This window comes from Peromyscus eremicus, chromosome X, assembly GCF_949786415.1.
Source record: "Peromyscus eremicus chromosome X, PerEre_H2_v1, whole genome shotgun sequence".
NCBI lineage: Eukaryota > Metazoa > Chordata > Mammalia > Rodentia > Cricetidae > Peromyscus > Peromyscus eremicus.
Window position 1 is genome coordinate 51,191,774 of NC_081439.1, and position 18,643 is coordinate 51,210,416.

The following is an 18,643-nucleotide window of genomic DNA, read 5'->3' on the forward strand; positions in this document are numbered from 1 at the left end:
GAAGCCCTTAAAAACTTGATGTTTTAGCATTCAGTGTACTAACAGAAAGCCTTCAACATGTTCTTTGGTGCTTCCTCAAGTAAACAGATAATCCTGGACTCTAAGTGCCATGATGCTCAATGTTTAGGCGTGTATGAATGCCGCTGTTGGAATAGTTTGTATGAAAACTGCTCCAGGGTTATGGAAAACCATACTATTTTTGAAACATGACATTATATCAAATAATTACATATGAGTCAAAGAATACTGATAAAGCTAAAGATTCATTTGAAAATGAGAGGTAGAATTGAGAAATGGCTGGCTGTGAATTTTTTACTTCAATTTCTAATAAGTCATTTGTTTTGGGGTTTCTGTATGCTTTAAGTAAAAACTTTGCTAAAGTTTGATTCTTGGATTTCTTGTCCAAGGTTTTAGGTGAATTTGACTGTCTATGCTGATGGCCATTATACAGAAAAATACCATTTTCTGCTTAAATTTTAACTTTTTTAGGAATTAAACATTATGTAAGACTGTAACAAAGTGGATAACTATAGAATAACTTTACCTGTAAAATCTAGGAGTAACATTAACTGTATCATATTCATTAACTCAAAATCTTGCTTTTAAACATGAGATTTGTTTCAGTAAACTTTGGAATAACTGTTTCTTTACTATAAACAAAAGTTAGCTACATTAATTTGCTAATTAGAAAAATGTGATAATACTAATCTCTGTTGTAGTCACAAATAAGGTATTAGAATATTATTGGTTTAAAAGTAAAAACTAAATTTTTGTTATTTCAAAATTTAAATATATTCCTTATCTTTCTGTGGTTTGAATTTCATCCTAGTTGTCAAAGCTTGTCTTGATACTGGGAGATAGTAATTTTAACATATTTTTAAGTTACAGAAGTTACAAGATGGAAACAGATACAGTAGCCAACATCCATGGCATATCTATCTCCCAGCAGAAAGTGAGATTCACTGAAACTCAAAACAAATTCTAATAGAAGATTAAGTTTAACATGCTCTTCAAAAACTATTAGTAACAGGATTGAGAAAGAGAAACGAGAATGCACTGGCTTCCCCACTGGCTTCTGCAGATAACTGGGGAACAACATTTTCAATATTTTCAGTAGTATTTGCAGTTTCTTCTGGTGTAGTAGAAATATTGAAGGCTACATAATCATGATCACATAAGGCTGATAAGACATTTGATGGATTCTTCAGATTATCCAAAAGGAGGTCATTAGAATCTTGAGGATTTTCTCCAAAACCACATATTGGTGTACCATCTAATAGTAAAAGCTGGGGTTTTTCCATGCATTGTTTCACATGTTTGTCTGTGGAAAGACAGTGCTTTGTTACATGTGATGTAGGAGGAAAACAAAGTATAATTCACAAGTCTTAACACTGTTAAATGCTTCGTGGAAGATATTAAGTGTTATCTGTCTACTCTTCTGAGTTACACTCTTTAAATTGGTTATATTAGCCAAGAAAAATGTATTGTTAAAAGTTACTATCAGCCTTTCCTACTATACTTATAGGTGATTCATTTTTTTTTTTGTATTGAAAAAGAGATCTAGTTATATCCAAATATGTGTTTGGAATTAAGGAGGTACTAACCACTAGACATAAACTTGGCAGACTACACCAACCATAAAATAGAAAGCTGACTGTGAATGACTAGGCTTACTAAACAATAAAGGATTTATTTTCTGAAAAAGAACTTTTAATGTCATGTGAGGAACACAAAATTATACCACATACTTTTAATGTTTGGTCATGGTTTTTGTCTTAAAATCAGTCACATATATACTGTCCCTGAAGTTTATAGAGTCATTATCAGGGCTCTTTCATATGTATAATCTTATTTAAAATAGCTTATGAAATAAGAAAAGTAGTTCACACAAGCATTGACTAGGACTTTCAAATGTTAAATCATTTGCCGAATGTCATGTGGATAGTTGTGAGCCTGGGTCTTGGGTATACATTTTCTGATCATTCTACAAATTTTCTTTTATACCTTTTTCCCCACTGGCTTCAAGCAGACTTCTTTCTCCTTCGTTTTCCATTAGACTTACACTCTGGGTACAAAGAGAAAATACTGAAGTCCTTATCAATACGTCATTTTCAGTGATAAAGTTAAATAACTGAGATCAAATCTTTCCCTTGAGGCTGTAACTGTGTAGTGTGTTTTGCAAACACGAGGCCACAGTTTCAATTCTCTGCACCCAAAGAAGCATATTTCTTGAGAGATTAACAAAGTTAAGAAAGGTACATTTCCATTTATCTTGTTTTCTAAAAGTATAGTTTTCTAACTGCTGTTTAGACAGAAGAACAAAACTAATTCACAGTACATCCAGAGCCAACTGTACCATGCAGGTCTATTTTCCATTTAACATGAACTAATATCTACCAATATTTATTGGACCAGACAGAAGCGAACACAGTAGGCACTGTTTTCAAACATGTGTGTTTGAATGTGAATAATAAGACTCATCAAATGTGCCTGCTATGCCTGGCAAAAAGGAAACAATACTTCTTTCCGATCATTCCTGGTTAAACAATATAACAAGAATGAATTCCCTCAAGTTCTAGACCCATTGCTTATCAGCAGGGAAAAAGAATGATTTCCCCCTATACAGCTTTCCTAATTGGAGAAATCATTCTGAGAGAATAGGGGTTTGTTTTGTCTTAAAACAACAACAACCATAAGATCTTACTAAGCTAAGAGAATGACCTGTAAATAGACTTTTAAAGACAGTTGTCTAGGAGGAATTGTTTTCTCTTACTATTTGTAGGCAAGTGAGAAAGATTTTTTAAAATTTATTTTATTTTATACACTTTAATTAATATATAATTGCATCATTTACCTTCCTCCAGTCCCTCCCAGCTTCCACGCCTCTAACTCCTTCCATGCACCCACTCTCACTCAGCAAGGAAGATTTTTGTTTGTTTGTTTTCAGAAAAGGTCTCTCTATGTAGTCCTGCCTGTCCTGGAACTCACTCTGTAGATCAGGCTGGCCTAGAACTCACAGAGATGCTTCTGTCTCTACCTCCCAAGCGCTGGGATTAAAGGTGTATATCACCACCTCTGGCCAAGAAAGATTTTAATAAAGACATTTTCAAAAACTGGCTGTCTTATTCTTTTCTATTTCTATTTTAATTTCTAGTAATAACTATGGGCATTTCATAACCCAATTAATTCCAGTCAAAATTGAAGGTTTCCTTGATAAAATTGGGGTAACTATCCAATAATAATACAGTAGTACATTCAATATTCAGATATTTGGCCATGTCAGAGACTAAAATGCAGATTTTCCCTTTGTGAAATATTTTCACCCATAATTATAAAGTCATGGCATAAGAGAAAGGGGGTGGTACTCTATAGTAACTTTTTAAAAAAATGGGTGGAAGATGAGTAATGTGGTGATACTAACGCTAAGTCTGTCATACTAACTCAGTTGCCCTCCCCCATGGTTGACACATGTCTTAGCAATTTACCAATTTATTCATAAAGAATAATTAAATTTATAGGACAACACATGTATTAAGCAAAGTAGCCTAAGCCCAGAAAATCAAATACCACGTGATCTTTCTCTTATGTGGATAGTAATCTCTAACTGTTAAATATATGTATCATAGTAGAAGTAAATAATGGTAAAGGTGAAGAAACTCGAAAAGGGTACATTAGAATGGCAAAGAAGTGGGATCAGGATGGAGAAAACAACAGAGCAAAGTAGAAGAGGAATACTAGAGGCATATAGGGTACAGCAGAGAAAAAGAGACGGAGGGAAATAAAAGGGGAGTGTGGCAGGGAGACTCAACCAAAATGAAATGTGTGTGAAAATACCTTATAGAAGCCTGCTGCTATGATAGCGTATGAAAAAAATATTAGCAAATATATTACTTTACTCTTATACTTCCCTTTGACACTTGAGGAAAATTCACAAGAAAAGTATGTTATTTCAGGGTATCTATAGCATAAAAGCCCATTAAATTGAACATACAGTCCCAATTATGATCCTATAGTTTGGAATATAATAAGAGTCTTCTTTGTGTAATTTATAAAGAAAGCAATTGCCAAGGAAAACAGCAATTTGTTTAAAAGCATATGTCAAAAAATTTTGAGATAAGTTCTCACTATATTGTCTAGGCTGACCTTGAACTCCTGGACTCAAGAGATTCTCCTGCATCAACATCCCAATTAGCTGGAACTATATGTGTATGTACTATAAGTATTTGTGATACTGTATAAAGCTTGCCAATTATTTATTATCAGTACTTATTTTGTAAATGTGTGAACAAAGAATTTGTATTTGAATAAATGGATTTTTAATGTTATAAGTACCCCAAAGTATTAAAATCTTAAAAACACATTATGCTGGACAACCTTTGTAATTAATCAGTATTAAGGCACTTGAGAAAAAATGTGAATCAGTCAATGAGAGATTATAAATATAAGCCATCTTATATCATTCACTTAACTGAAAAAAAATTTCTGCTAAATCTACTATGGAAATATTCACCAGTAAATTACAAACAGATGATGTATAAAAAGTAATAAAGAGATGAGACATCGATCTTACATTGGTTTCTACCACAATATCCATATTGAGTAAATTTTTAGATTTGTTTGCCATCAAAACAGGAAGTTCATAACAGGCTGACTGAAAAGAAATTACAAGGAAAATCCTCTAAATGTACTGACATTATAAATAAACATCTAAATATCTAGCTATCATGGAAAAGGGGGAGTTTGTATAGCACCGAAAGACACTGTGAAAAGAAGGGGAACTTTGAATACATAAAATCACTAAAAACAAAACATCATATCATGGACTACTTTAATGTTTAATATTTTAAGTTACTGGAGAAAGGAAAACTTCATGTAAAGACAAATTGTGATGTTGCTATAAGGAAGAGAGACATAATGATTTCAGAAAACTAGGCAAATATGAAATATACTAAATTGGAAAAGCCAAGGTAAAAGCACAAGTATTCTTGAGTCCCAGGCCTGATGTTATTGGTGCTAATTCTCATATATCATTCTACTTTTTGAGCAATAAATATAAATGCAAGAAAGTCACAAATTTGAGTTGATGAGCTTACCTCACTGAAATGATCAAAGTCATAATTCACTGCCTTCCTAGATAATAATGAATTTAGCTCTACCAAGTTTCCTTCAGTATGATGCATTTTATTCCTTCAATGAGAAACATAGAGATAGGGAGTAAAGGTAGATGCAGACCATGATATTCTTACTTCTAAGAAATAATCTTTGAGAAATCCAGAGGACAGTAAGTTGAAAAGATTATGCTGGGTTCTCAGCTAAGAAACCATAAACTAATATTGCACTTTTCAGTTACAGATATCTCACTTGAAGAGTATAAAGCCTACTGCTGTAATATTTCAGCCCACTTCTCAGTAAAATTCCAGAGTTTTCAACCCGATGAACTCCAGAAAAGGATGGGAGAAAAAGACCACGTTAGTCTCTTCCTAAATAGGAAGTACTTTTCAACCTGAGAAAGATGTCAATAGCCACAGACAATAGTTTTTGCACATCTGGTACAAAATAAAGATGACAAATTGCTGTCTCAGAAGAGTAAGATCTGAGGAACCACAACTCATAACTAGCTGACCAAAAATGACCAGGAGATCTTTACACTTATGAGATTGTATATATTCAAATTTCGGTTTAGAAATGACTTGATTCCTCTCAGTGAAGAACACCTAGTCTAAATCTCATCAAAAGATGAGTCGCCGGTTGGTGGTGGCACACACCTTTAATCCCAGCACTCAGTAGGTACAGGCAGGTGATCTCTGAGTTTGAGGACAGCCTAGTCTAAAGAACGAGTTCAAGACCAGCCAGAGCTGTTACACAGAGAAACCCTGTCTCACAAAAACAAAAACAAAAACAAAAACAAAACAACAACAAAAAAAAGAGTCACAGACTTGAGTGAGTGGGACACACATATCAGCTGGTAAGCAAAAGTATTACACATTTTTTTTTAACTTTCTGTCAGGAGCTCTGAGGCTCTTGACTTCATTTTGTCATTAATTAGGAAAACTAGGAGTTCTGAGAAACATTTGCATTACTATCAAGTATTATCACCAGTATTTCTACTCAACTTGACTTCAAGAAGCTATTAAATTCTTGTAGGCGGATATCATAGGAATCCTTTGGTTCTCCCTATATCTTTCTTTCTTTTTTTTTTTATTTAAAAGTTTTTTCCACTCTACATACCAGTCACAGTTTCTTCTCCCTCCCCTCCTCACTCCCCACCTCCCACTCCTCTTCATCTCTTCCTCCCCCCACCCACATCCACTCCTCAGAGAGGGTAAGGCCTCCCATGGAGAATCAACAAAGCCTGGCATATCAAGTTTAGGCAGGACCAAGCCCCTCCTCCCTGCATCAAGGCTGAGTAAGGTATCCCTCCATAGGGAATGGGCTCCAAAAAGCTAGTTCATGCCCTAGGGATAAATCTGGTCCCACTGTCAGGGGCTCCACAAAGTGCCCAAGCCACACAACTGTCAACCACATCCAGAGGGTCTCCCTAGCTGTCGGTCCAGAGTCCGTGAGCTTTCACTAGATCGGGTCAGGTGTCTCTGTGGGTTCCCCCATCATGATCTTGACACCCCCCCCCCGGATATAATCCCTTCTCCCTCTCTTGGACTGGACTCCAGGAGCTTGGCCCAGTGCTTAGCTAGGGATCTCTGCATCTGCTTCCCTCAGTTACAAGATGAAGGTTCTATGACAACTATTAGGGTATTCACCAATCTGATTACAGACATGCATGGATCGCCCTATATCTTTCTTTCTTTCTTTCTTTCTTTCTTTCTTTCTTTCTTTCTTTCTTTCTTTCTTTCTTCCTTCCTTCCTTCCTTCCTTCCTTCCTTCCTTCCTTCCTTTCTTTCTTTCTTTCCTTCTTTCTTTCTTTTTTTTGGTTTTTCGAGACAGGGTTTCTCTGTGTAGCTTTGCGCCTTTCCTGGAACTCACTTGGTAGCCCAGGCTGGCCTTGAACTTACAGAGATCCGCCTGGCTCTGCCTCCCGAGTGCTGGGATTAAAGGTGTGTGCCACCACCACCCGGTGCCCTATATCTTTCTTAATCTAGTAGATCTTGGACTCAGCTCTGATGGCCAAGTCCATCAATGTTAAAACAACGCAAAATAATCATCCCAATAGACACTGTTGTTGTCATGGTTAGCTATGGTTCTGGTGAGAATCAGTGCCCTAAAAGATAGATTATTTTATTGTCTAGAGTTGTTGTTTTATGCACATGTCTAAGAGTCTACACTGAAGTTTGGGATCAAGCTGAGGAAGCTCCTTTGGGGTGTGTATGTTAAGAGGATATTTATATATCAGGCCTACCAAGGACTAAATGTGGTCTTTGTCCCTCTGAGATTGGGCAATAAATGTGAGCCAGTAATGAGGAATAATGCAAATGTAAGATGATAATGCATGCAAACAGACAATTGTAAGCACTGCTGATGAAGGTGAAACTCAGGCAGACATCCTCAGGACAGAGATGTGCTGACAATGGTGCCTTTGTGGCTCCAATCGAGTAGTATTTTTGCTGAAGCATACACAACCTTCAAGTTTCAGGAAATGAAGACATTTCTCCTTTTTTTCTTATAGTTCTGTTCCATGCAGGAAGTTTCACTCTGATTTCAGAGCTAATATTGGGTATAGAATTGAGTATTTTACAATAACAGTGTTGGGTTCTCATTTTCATTCTAGAGGAGAAATACTAAATGCATCATCAGAGTGTATCTGTAATACATGAGAAGCAATGATAATGTCAGGAATTGAGGTACTCAGGGGAAATGTTGCTTTAATCACATCTCGCTTCTCTCAGCATACTATTAAACAGTTTTTCAAAACCATGTATATGTACATCTAAATTAAAGATGGAAGACACCAAATACCTGTTCATTATACTGTTACACAGAGTGTCTGATTGTTCTGCAATCAAAATTGAATCCAGAGGAGAAAGCTCTAATTCCAAAGAAAAATCCTTTGGGTCCTGTACAAAGCATTCTTCAGTTATTTGTTCTTGGAAAAATGGTATGGTCAAATCCAACTGAATGGGCAGTGAATCTTCTTCATTCATAGGTATGTCCGGAACTGGCACGTTAGGGTCTTTTCTGAAAAATAATGCAGAAAAATATTAACTCAACATGTTTCAAGAGTTCAAATCACATGGGCTATAGTATATCTATTTATATTGTATAAGCAGATTTTCAATACTCAAAGAATTTATATAGTGCCAATATGCTCTCCTTTAATTTCATTTATGTAACATATGATACAATGCTCAAACATACTGACAGATCAAATGATTATTTGGCAATAAAAATAATTAAACTATTAATCATCAATGAAACATAAATGAACCTTGGAAATATGCTAAGAGAAATAAACCAAACACAAAAGATTACTTGTATGATATTATTTATATGAAGTGTCCAGAATAATCAAATTTAAATTTTAGAGACAGAAAGTAGGTCTTATAAGTGGGAATGAAAAATCATATTGGAGTAATGAAAATACTCTAATAAAGAATTATGATAGCCAATTAACAACCCAGCAACTGCACTATAAATAGCTGAAATAGAAAATTTAAATGTAGAAATTTTATAACTTATATACACACATATAACTTACATTTAATACATTTCAATTAACCAGTCAGTAGATAAGTAAAATGTATTTACAGACAATAGAATATTATTTATGAATAAATTCTAGTACTAAACTGTGTCACCTCAATTTTAATTGAGAAAAAAAGTATGGGGATTATTTTCATGTCATTTAAAAGAGGAAATATGAAGGTGAAAATAGTTCTTTGATGATTATATTATATAACACATTATATTTAAGCTTATATCAAGGGAAAGATACAAAAGCTACACTACAAGTTAAAATTGCCACTGATGAGTGTATCACTATAGCAGAGGTTAATTTCATCATAGGATTAGTGATTTGTTTCCAGTAGAATAATCAGTGGATGGAGGGATGAATCACTGCTTAACAGCACTGGCTGTTAACCTCTTCTTCCAGAAGAGCTGGGTTCAATTCCCAGCACCGATATGTTGGTTCACAATGGTCTGTAACTCTACTTCTATGCAATCCAAGGCCTTCTTCTGTTATCCATGGGCACCAGGCACACAATTGGTGAGCAGACACACATGCAGGGAAATGCCCATACATATAAATTTTATAAAAATTCTCATACAGAATAATCAAATTGTATTAGTAGCCATATTTTCCTTATTTTTTTCTGAATTGACAAGCAGAAAGTTCTCAAATATTTGAACACCTACACATTGAACTGAAGAAGATAAATTATCAGTTCAACTTTCAGGCAAATTTGTACAGTTATAGATATTTGAGAACTTTCTAATTGTTCTCTAGAGGCCATAAAGTTTGAGATACATTTGCTTCTTTCTTTAGTAGTGCTTTTCAGTATACTTTGATTTTGAGATGTGCCTACCTTTAGGAATATTTACCCCTATTTATTTGGCACACATGACATTCACTATCCAGAAGGCTTTCATACTGTTGGCTTTAAGATGATCTATCTACCTACCTATGTATGTATCTACCTATGTATGTATGTATGTATGTATGTATGTATGTATGTATGTATGTATCTATCTATCTATCTATCTATCTATCTATCTATCTATCTATCTACAAATAAATAATCTCTGTACAAAAATTTCATTCAAGGACTATTGTTCTAAATTCTTCCTATAAAAATACGACCTTCTCATTATTTTTCCCTTTAAACACATTTGTTAGATGCAGGTAATTTAGCAGCTTGCTAATATCCTTTGTATTCCTAGGTCTAGGATTCCCATGTTCACAGCTATAATGACCTTTGCCTCAAATATTCCACCCCCACCAAAATATTTTATCCCTTGGGTTTCCTTTTGATATTGCCTTAAGATAGTTTATAAATATCTGCCTCCAAATGTTCACTAGAAGGCTTTTCCTTCCCTAGTCTCCTTGCTAGACATTCTTTTATAAAACTCTTTTCTTCCTGTACCAGACTTGTAAAACTCCATCTGACCTTCCATTTATCTAAATAGGCATCTTTAAATGTCTAAAAAATGTCTAGGCATGGTGGAACATGCCTCTAATCCAAATATTTGAAAGGAAGAAGCAGGCAGATTTCTATGAGTTTTAGGCCAGCCTGATATATATAGTGAATTCCAGGACAGTCAAGGGTACATGGTTGTCTCAACAATCAACCAACAAACAAAAAGTCTAAACAAATGTCTAAGCATTTCATGTTTTAAATGTTTAAACAAAAATTAATATTTACCATCAATAAAACAGTCTTAAGAATAGCATACGCAAAACCTCACAAATAATACAATTAAATATTGGTTTAAAAATCTGATACTTTTACAAAGAACTCATAGAAAAGTATGCATGTAACAAAAAATGCTCCAAGTCATAGTGGCATGCACATTTTTGTGATAACTAAAAGGAGTCTGATTGGACTTAGTGCCTGCTCAACAGTAAAGAAATCGTGCCTGGAACTGGAAACTTAGCCAACTACCAGGCTAGAGAAGTCATGAATCATAAAGAAGAGCCTCATAAGCACCAGTTTACTGAGACAGCATAATTCCTAACTATATATTGAATACGTAATACCCAGAATATGTATAGTGCTCACCCCTCATCAAAGAAACTTCCCTTTGCAACAGAAGGAGACCATTACAAAGAACTCACAAAGCATCAACATGCAAAGAACAACTGAGTGTGGGGTGTCCAGCCCCAATGGATACATTTACAACACAGAGTCTTCATCTGCTCAGGGGACATTGGGAAAGAAGGGGCAGAAAGATAGTAGGAGCCAGTGGACCAGGAAAAGTTCTGCGAGACTGTGTCTCCTAGAAATGACAGGGAAGCTATACTCATTATACCTCAACAATATGACTACCTAAACAAGACCTGAATAAGACCACCAGCAATAGACTTGCTAACGAAGAAGGAGGAAATCTCACAGGCTCAGCTTTGTCAAGAACAACAGCCACCTAATGGCTTTTGACAGTGGGAGGATTAGTTTTCCCCAGGATGAGCCCATGAATTGATTATCCAATACTAAGTTGTCAGACTTGAAACCATATACATACAAACCATACAAACAACACTAAACTGACTCAGAGGGTTGTATTTATATATTAATGGGTGTATATATATATATATATATATATATATATATATATATATTCATTTTATCATATATACATTTTCTCATATTATATATGAGGCCATAAATACTAGAGTGAGAGTGGGAATGTGGGAGGGGCTAAAGGGAGGAATGGTGAGGGGAGGAATTATGTAATTATATTTAAATTTTTAGCATGAGTACAAACTCTAAAAACAATTCAGTGGGTATGTGGTATATGCATGTATATGCATGTATGCTTACCTGAGGATATGAATGTAGTGGGTAGATGTCTAAATAGGATGTGTTTATTTTCCTCTGCCTTGATTTTTGGGGATAGTGTCTCTCCATTCAACATGGAGCTCACTATTTAGACTATACTAAGTGGTCAGTGAGCATGCAAGATCTAGCCATTTCTTTCTGTCAATGCTACGGTTATAGAATTTGGTCTCCCCAGGCGGTGGTGGTGCATGCCTTTAATCCTAGCACTTGGGAGGCAGAGGCAGGCAGATCTCTGTGAGTTCGAGGCCAGCCTGGGCTACAGAGTGAGTTCCAGGACAGACTCCAAAGCTACACAGAGAAACTCTGTCTCAAAAAACAAACAAATAAATAAAAAAAAAGAATTTGGTCTCTATGCCCAGCTTTTATGTGGGTGCTGGGGATCCAAACCCAGGTCTTTAGACTTGCACAGCAAACACTTTACCCACTGAACCATCTCCCTAGTCCTGAACCATCTCCCTAGTTCCTGAAAATCTCAACTTTTTTGCCCTTTTTTTTTAAAAATAAAGTGCTTATTACATTTATTAAATTTGTAATATGCTCTGATTTATTTTTTGTATCGCTGAGTCATTCAACCTAGGTAATTCCATGTGGGGAGAATTACTTTACCAATGAGCATTGTCTTAAGCCCTTTAACATTTCTTTTTTATAAATGAAAATTTTTTACAAGAATTTCAAATATATATATATGTATATATGTACACACACACACACACACACACACACACACACATATATATATATATATCCTGTTGTGATTATGCTGTTCTGCAATAATAAAATCCAGCTCAAACTGCTTTGTATTTTTGTTGTTTATGAAGGGGAGTAAGCATTTAAATGAATTCAGGTACTACTATATAATAAATACGTACAAATGAATAATGTATTGCTAATGTATCACCAGTATAATGTTTCATTACCAATATATTGCCCACAAATCTGCTTACCCATCATCTCCACTTGGCTGGTCTACAGATGAAATTAAGTTTTTGGATTCTTTCAAAATTGGTAAAACTCTATCAAGGAGACTTTTACATTTGTCTTCAACAAGTTCGTAACCATCTTTTACTATCTCCATCTAAATAAAAAGTTTAGAGAAAATGAGAGTTGGCTACGCTCCTTGAATGTATCTACTATTTCTTGGATCATAATTGATGCAATTCCCATTCAAATTATTTAACAATTATATAAAAAATAACAGGAACTAGAATTAGCAAATTTACTGACAACAAATATTTGTTTTTAAGCCATCCACCACCACCATTTTACTTCAAAATCTTACAGCTTCTTTCTTCTTGTCATCTGGAATATGTAAATACTGATGATCCCATTCAGAATCTGAAGCTCCAGGTATAAATGATAATGACCTGCAATGAGATCTACAAATTTAATATCTTAAGATATATTAATGTTGCAGTGGTCAACCAGCTGTGTTGAACAGAAACTAAGTTTTAGTCATCCTTTGACATAATGATTCCCGTTAGAAATTAGTGCTATAGGTCTTAGTATCAGAGGTAAAGGGCACTTCACATTTAAGTCACTTAAGAGAGTCAATGGTCATTTGGAATTATATCTCTGTATATTAGCCATCTCCCAAAATGTCTAAATCTTTTAGTACATCTTGTAATCTAAAACTAAATAAAGCACAGAGTAAAAGCTTCTTGAATTATACCTGATCCTAGAGCTGGGGAAGGCAAAAGACAGATAAGCCTGGGACATTTTACTATGTTCAAAGTAAGTATTCACCATAACGGTGTCTGGATATATTTATTAATGGATCCATTTTAGTAAGGATTAAAATCCTTCAAATAAATGATGAATATATGATTCTATACTGAAATCATTAACTGAATATAATCAGGAAAAAGGAAATATTCTTTATATGTAACAATAAAACCATCACCATACACCACAATAGTATTATAAGATTCAACTATAAATCTTCAATTAGAGACTTCAGCCCCACTGTCAGCCTTCCAGTGAGGTGAGAGTGCAAGCTGAGACTTCCATCTTTGAGGCGGATCTCTACTCAGCCCTCAGTTTTCCTTCTTTAAATAATATTCAGGGAAATATAGCAGACCAGCTTGGTCTAGCCCTGCTCATATCTTATATTCCTCTCACCCACTCATTTCTTTATACACTTGCATCCTTCTTTTGCCTCTCCCAAAGAATATAGACTAACTTGGTTTACATGGTCTCAAGGGCTCAACCTCCTGGGAAAGGAGACTGTTATACATTATTTGAGTGCATATTTATATTCTTTTTTCACTTCGTTTTTAACCAAGACTCCCACATCCTCCCTTTTCATTCTTTTTTCTTCTATCATTCCCCCTTCTGTACATGTTCCATTCTTTTATTGCCTGCACAGCAACCTAGCGCTAATCACTAGTCCCAGTGTGACTTCTTGCTTGTTTTTATTTCTACTCATATTCACAATACAATAACTAATATATTAGTTCGCACATTTACTTCAGAAAACAATTGGTTCTTAAGGAGAAAGGATTGAGTGAATGTTTTATAGTTAACAGGTATTTTATTTTCATAGTGGGCGTGGTGTTTTGACTAGGAATGGCCCCCATAGACTCATGTGTTTGAATGCTTGGCCATAGGGAGTGACAATATTAGGAGGTGTGGCCTTGTTGGAGTAGGTGTGGCCTTGTTGGAGGAAGTGTGTCACTGTGGAGGTGGGATTTGAGGTCTTATATGCTCAGGCTATGTACAGTGTGGCAAATAGTTTTTCCTTCTGCTGCCTGCAGATCAAGATGTAAGACTCTCAGCTCCTTCATGTAGGTAAACATAAATAAAAATTATGGGTTAATTTAAATGTAAGAGCTAGTCAGTAAAAAGCTTAAACTAATGGCCAAACAGTTTTAATTAATATAAGCTTCTGAGTGATTATTTTATAAATGGCTGTGGGCTCCTTGGTGCTGGGCGAGCACAGAAAACCTTCAGCTACACCTTCTCTAGCACTATGTCTGCCTGCATGTTGCCATGTATCACCATGATGAAAATGGACTAAGTCTTTGAAACTGTAAGCTAGTCCCAATCAAATGTTTTCTGTTATAAGTGTTTCTGTGGTCATGGTGTCTCTTCACAGCAATAGAAACTCTGACTAGGACAGTGGATTTACTATGGGTAATGATATGTCTTGCTTTTCTTAGCAGGTACTTTTTTCTTTGCTGGCAACACTTAATCCATGCATTCTGACTTGTTCAGAAATAGACAAGAGAATAAAGGCGCCTCTGTAGAATACTCACCTTTTCCTCTTTTTTAGGCCTGTATGGTTTCCACTTATCAAATCCAAGATACACTGGAGTACCTGAAAATAACAGACTGTTTTAACTATGACACCATTCTCAATATTTAGGGAAATCAATAGTAAAACAGGAAGGTTGTGAGAGGTTCTAGAAAGTACAACTATAACTTTGCATAATCATTTGGTTTTTCACATGACTTTATATTGTACTTTATATTTATGCACAAAGTGCCATCAAATAATATTTCCAAGAAAATAAAAACAAAGTCTCCTTTAAAAAAAACAACTTATACCTGTGTTAACAGCTGCTGTTGCTCACAGTACTTTTTCCTTAGGTTTGTGATTTCGAGACATAGGTCTGAATAGTCCCTGAAACATAAATAGATTACTTAAATAAAGATATTAGTGTTCCTTAAAAATCTGAAAATAAAATATTCAAAAATACTTTGAATTACCTCAACTAATAGTATCCATTATGTTCTTCCGCAAAATTATACCCATTATCGTCCTAGTGGAATATTACTGCCTTTTTGTTTAAAATCGTTGCCTTTACTAGTTAGTAAGTTCACACAGATTTTAGAGCAATGAGTTTTCACTGATGTTGATAATAATCTAGAGCATTGCACATGTTAAGAAATCATTCTACCACTAAGTTGCATGCCCAAACCCATACATTTATATTTTTGAAAGCTCAGATTAACTTGATATTTTGAACTTCAGAGATCAATCGAATGACAGATGTCATACTTAGATTTCTCACAATCCTACCTTAATACTTCTCTAGAAACTTCAGAAAAAAGAACAATAAATTTCTTCTTAATTAACTTCTATCACTGGAGGAGGAAAAGATTTTGTAGAAGTATATGAGAACAAACAAATCTCCAAGTTATCTTTATACAAAACTATCACATTCAGACTTCTATTAAATAATACAAGAGACACATGCTATCAACTTGTATTTCTAATACTGAACTTGTTTTTATACACAAATTTTCATTGAGTTTTGGGTTTTAAGAATAAACTGCATTCTAAACAATGTTGAATGTATGTGCTTACAGATATGCTCCCTCTGATACTTTTCAATTATTAGAGAGGCACTGCTTGAAATGCACAATGTTTGAACATGTCTAATTATCTTTGTTCAAAGATAACAGTAATGTTACAATTAGAAACATGAACACAAAACCTGGAAAGTGTTAGCAGAATTAGTGGAATAGGATACCAGAATTGATTCACTGTCCTTAACTTCTTTCTGATCCCTTACTTTTACGTGTAAAGACTACCATTTCACTCCTATTGTGTTAAGCAAAGAACACCATACTTAGTACCATTCACAGGGTGGGGATTCCAACATAGACTGATGATCAGCAGCTCTTCAGTAATCCTCCAGGACTCCAGCACCAGATTAGGACTGCTTCGACATTCAGCCTCGTCAACTAACTACCGAAGTCTCCATTTCTCCAATGTGAGATAGCCATTGTTGCACAACCCAGACTACGTCTTGTAAACCAGTTTAGTAAATACCTCCTTTTAACATATTAGTTCTGTACCTTTAGAGAACCCTGACTAATTAATACAGATTGTTGTAGCAGTGGAGTACTGCTGTAACAGGCCTGATTAGGTTGTTTGGGGGAGGATTGTGAAAGATTTGGGAACTCTGGGCTGGAAACATCATTTAATATTTGGAGCTTAATGACCTATTGTTGTTACTTAAATTATAACACTGACAGTAATACAGGAGAGGGAGGTCTGGCTTGTGAAGTTTCAGAAAGAAGAAAAGACACAATCATGGCTATTCCTGTGATATTTTTTGGATGAGAAATCTTTGGACGTGAAACATTTGCTTTGCTGCCATAATTGATTCTGGAAATCTGGGACTGAGAAATCAGCTGTGGTTAAGAAGGGATCAGCATTATTGAAGTGAAATCTGGGCATATTTCCTCAGAACAGCACACAGAAGCTGTGGCCCAGAAAGTACTAAGGCTCCTTCTAATGCCAGGAACTGGCAACAAACATTCTTTATTAGCTAAATCAAATAGACGAGGGTCAGGTTTTAAATAGGAGGACTACTCAAATGGCAGTATGTTCATTTCAATAGGAGTGGTTATAGGTAGCATAAATTTAAAAAAGCCTTTTTGGTATTTGTAAGTTGAAAGTCCTGATATAAATGTATATTGTTTTAAAGATAGCACTTGTTGGTTGCTTTGCATATATAAATTTATATGCTTTTAGCTCTGTCAGCATGTACATAGCATTTAGAGAATGTTCAGACACACAGCTCTATGCAGAGGGTGATAAAAGTACAAAGGTTCGGGGTCCACCAGGTTGATCTCAGTCTGTGGGGAAGGCTTTGCCCTGGAGGAGATTGGAATGGGGGGCGGGCTGGGGGGAAGGTGAGGGGGGGAGGGAATCTGTGGCTGATATGTAGAACTGAAGTGTATTGCAAAATAAAAATTAAAAAAAAAAGTACAAAGGTTGCCTTAGAAAATAACTTCTTATAAAGTGGGCATTTAACAGACTAACATGAAGACACTTAAATAAACCTTGAATCATTAAAACTTAGTTTTTTAAATAACCAAATGACTGGCAAAGTCAAGAGACCAAAAAGCCATTATCTTGATAAAATATAAAATCTTATCCTCTTAACCAATTCTCTTTTTCAGGAGTTACTAAGAGCAGAACAATATTTTTAAGAAAGCCTTGTTGCTTTAGACAAAGAATTAGGTTCTGCTTCTATAGCAGTAAAATAAAATTGGCTTCCTAAAATCCTAAGGTAAATTCACGTCTTGATTTTCTGCAAACAGAATCTCATGTTAACTGAGATTTTAATACTTAAAAATCTTACTCTTAGTAGAGATTCAAACAATAATATCCTTACTCTCTTTCTTTATATATCAGTGATTTGTGAAAACATATGTGTATATATACTGAGAAAGAGTAGTGAAATATACTTTTATACTAAATATAAAAATATATTTAGAATAGAATAAAATGTATTAAGGACAATTTATGACAGAACAAAGTAGTTTATGATCATCTGTCCACATGGTTAAACATCAAGATGCCTTTGGCAAGCCTATAAACAGACAAGATCTATGCTTTATGTGATTTTTTTCCCTTCAATCCCAAATTCTAGAGTTAACTCTCTTTTGTTTATTTTTGAGATTGTAATTTAAGTACAACTTTTATCTCTTTCCTTTACTTCCTCCAAAGTCTCCCATATATCTCTCCCTGCTTTTTCAAATTCATGGCCTCTTTCTTTTCATTAATTGTTGTTATATATATATTCCCAAATATAGCCTGTTGAGTCCATATAATGTTACTTGTATGTATGTTTTCAAGGCTGATCACTTGGCACTGGATAACCAATTGGTGTGTTCTTCTAATGAGGAGAACTACCTCTCTTGCTGCCAAGATTTTTCAGTTACTTATAGCTCTTTGTGCAGGGTTGAGTTCTGCTGGGCTTTTCCCCATCAACTTTGGCATGCCCACTAGTTCATTCTTGTTCACCTCATGTTTGAGTGGTCATGTTGGTGAGACTTTCTGAATATAGCTTCTGCTGTTACTAGAAAACACAATCTCACAGCGAATTCCCTGATCTTATTCTTACAGTCTTTCTGCCCTCTCTTCTACAATGTTTCCCGAGCATTAGGTATGGTAGTGTTTTTTAGATGTATCCACTGGGGCTGGGTGCCACAACTCTGCATTTTGATTGATTGTAGTTTTTTTGTAGTGGCCTCCATCTGTTGCAACGATACGTTTCCTTGATGAGGAGTCAAGACTACACTGATCTGTGTGTATAAAGGGCAAACGTTTATAGATGATTGTTAGGGAATACGCTGGTTTAGTAAATTAGTTGTTGTGGGTTCTCCTCCAATAACCATGATTTCACTAGCTCTAAGTAGTTAGCTAGGTTTCCAATACCTGGCATGATATCCTT

The 18,643-nt window shown here is 35.2% G+C and overlaps 1 protein-coding gene across 1 annotated transcript in view; it reads right to left on the minus strand.

Moving 5' to 3' along the window:
- Positions 1 to 723: 723 nt before the first annotated feature.
- Positions 724 to 18,643, minus strand: part of LOC131899552 (heat shock factor protein 3-like) — a 66,707-nt gene continuing 48,787 nt past the window's right edge. Inside the window, exons 5-12 of the mRNA XM_059251042.1 lie at positions 14,997 to 15,072; positions 14,705 to 14,766; positions 12,730 to 12,814; positions 12,395 to 12,525; positions 7,912 to 8,130; positions 5,094 to 5,187; positions 2,005 to 2,065; positions 724 to 1,321 (exon numbers count right to left, since the gene is read on the minus strand). Of these exons, the coding sequence (XP_059107025.1) occupies positions 1,011 to 1,321; positions 2,005 to 2,065; positions 5,094 to 5,187; positions 7,912 to 8,130; positions 12,395 to 12,525; positions 12,730 to 12,814; positions 14,705 to 14,766; positions 14,997 to 15,072 (1,039 nt within the window). The 3' untranslated portion in view covers positions 724 to 1,010. The remainder of the gene's footprint in view (positions 1,322 to 2,004; positions 2,066 to 5,093; positions 5,188 to 7,911; positions 8,131 to 12,394; positions 12,526 to 12,729; positions 12,815 to 14,704; positions 14,767 to 14,996; positions 15,073 to 18,643) is intronic.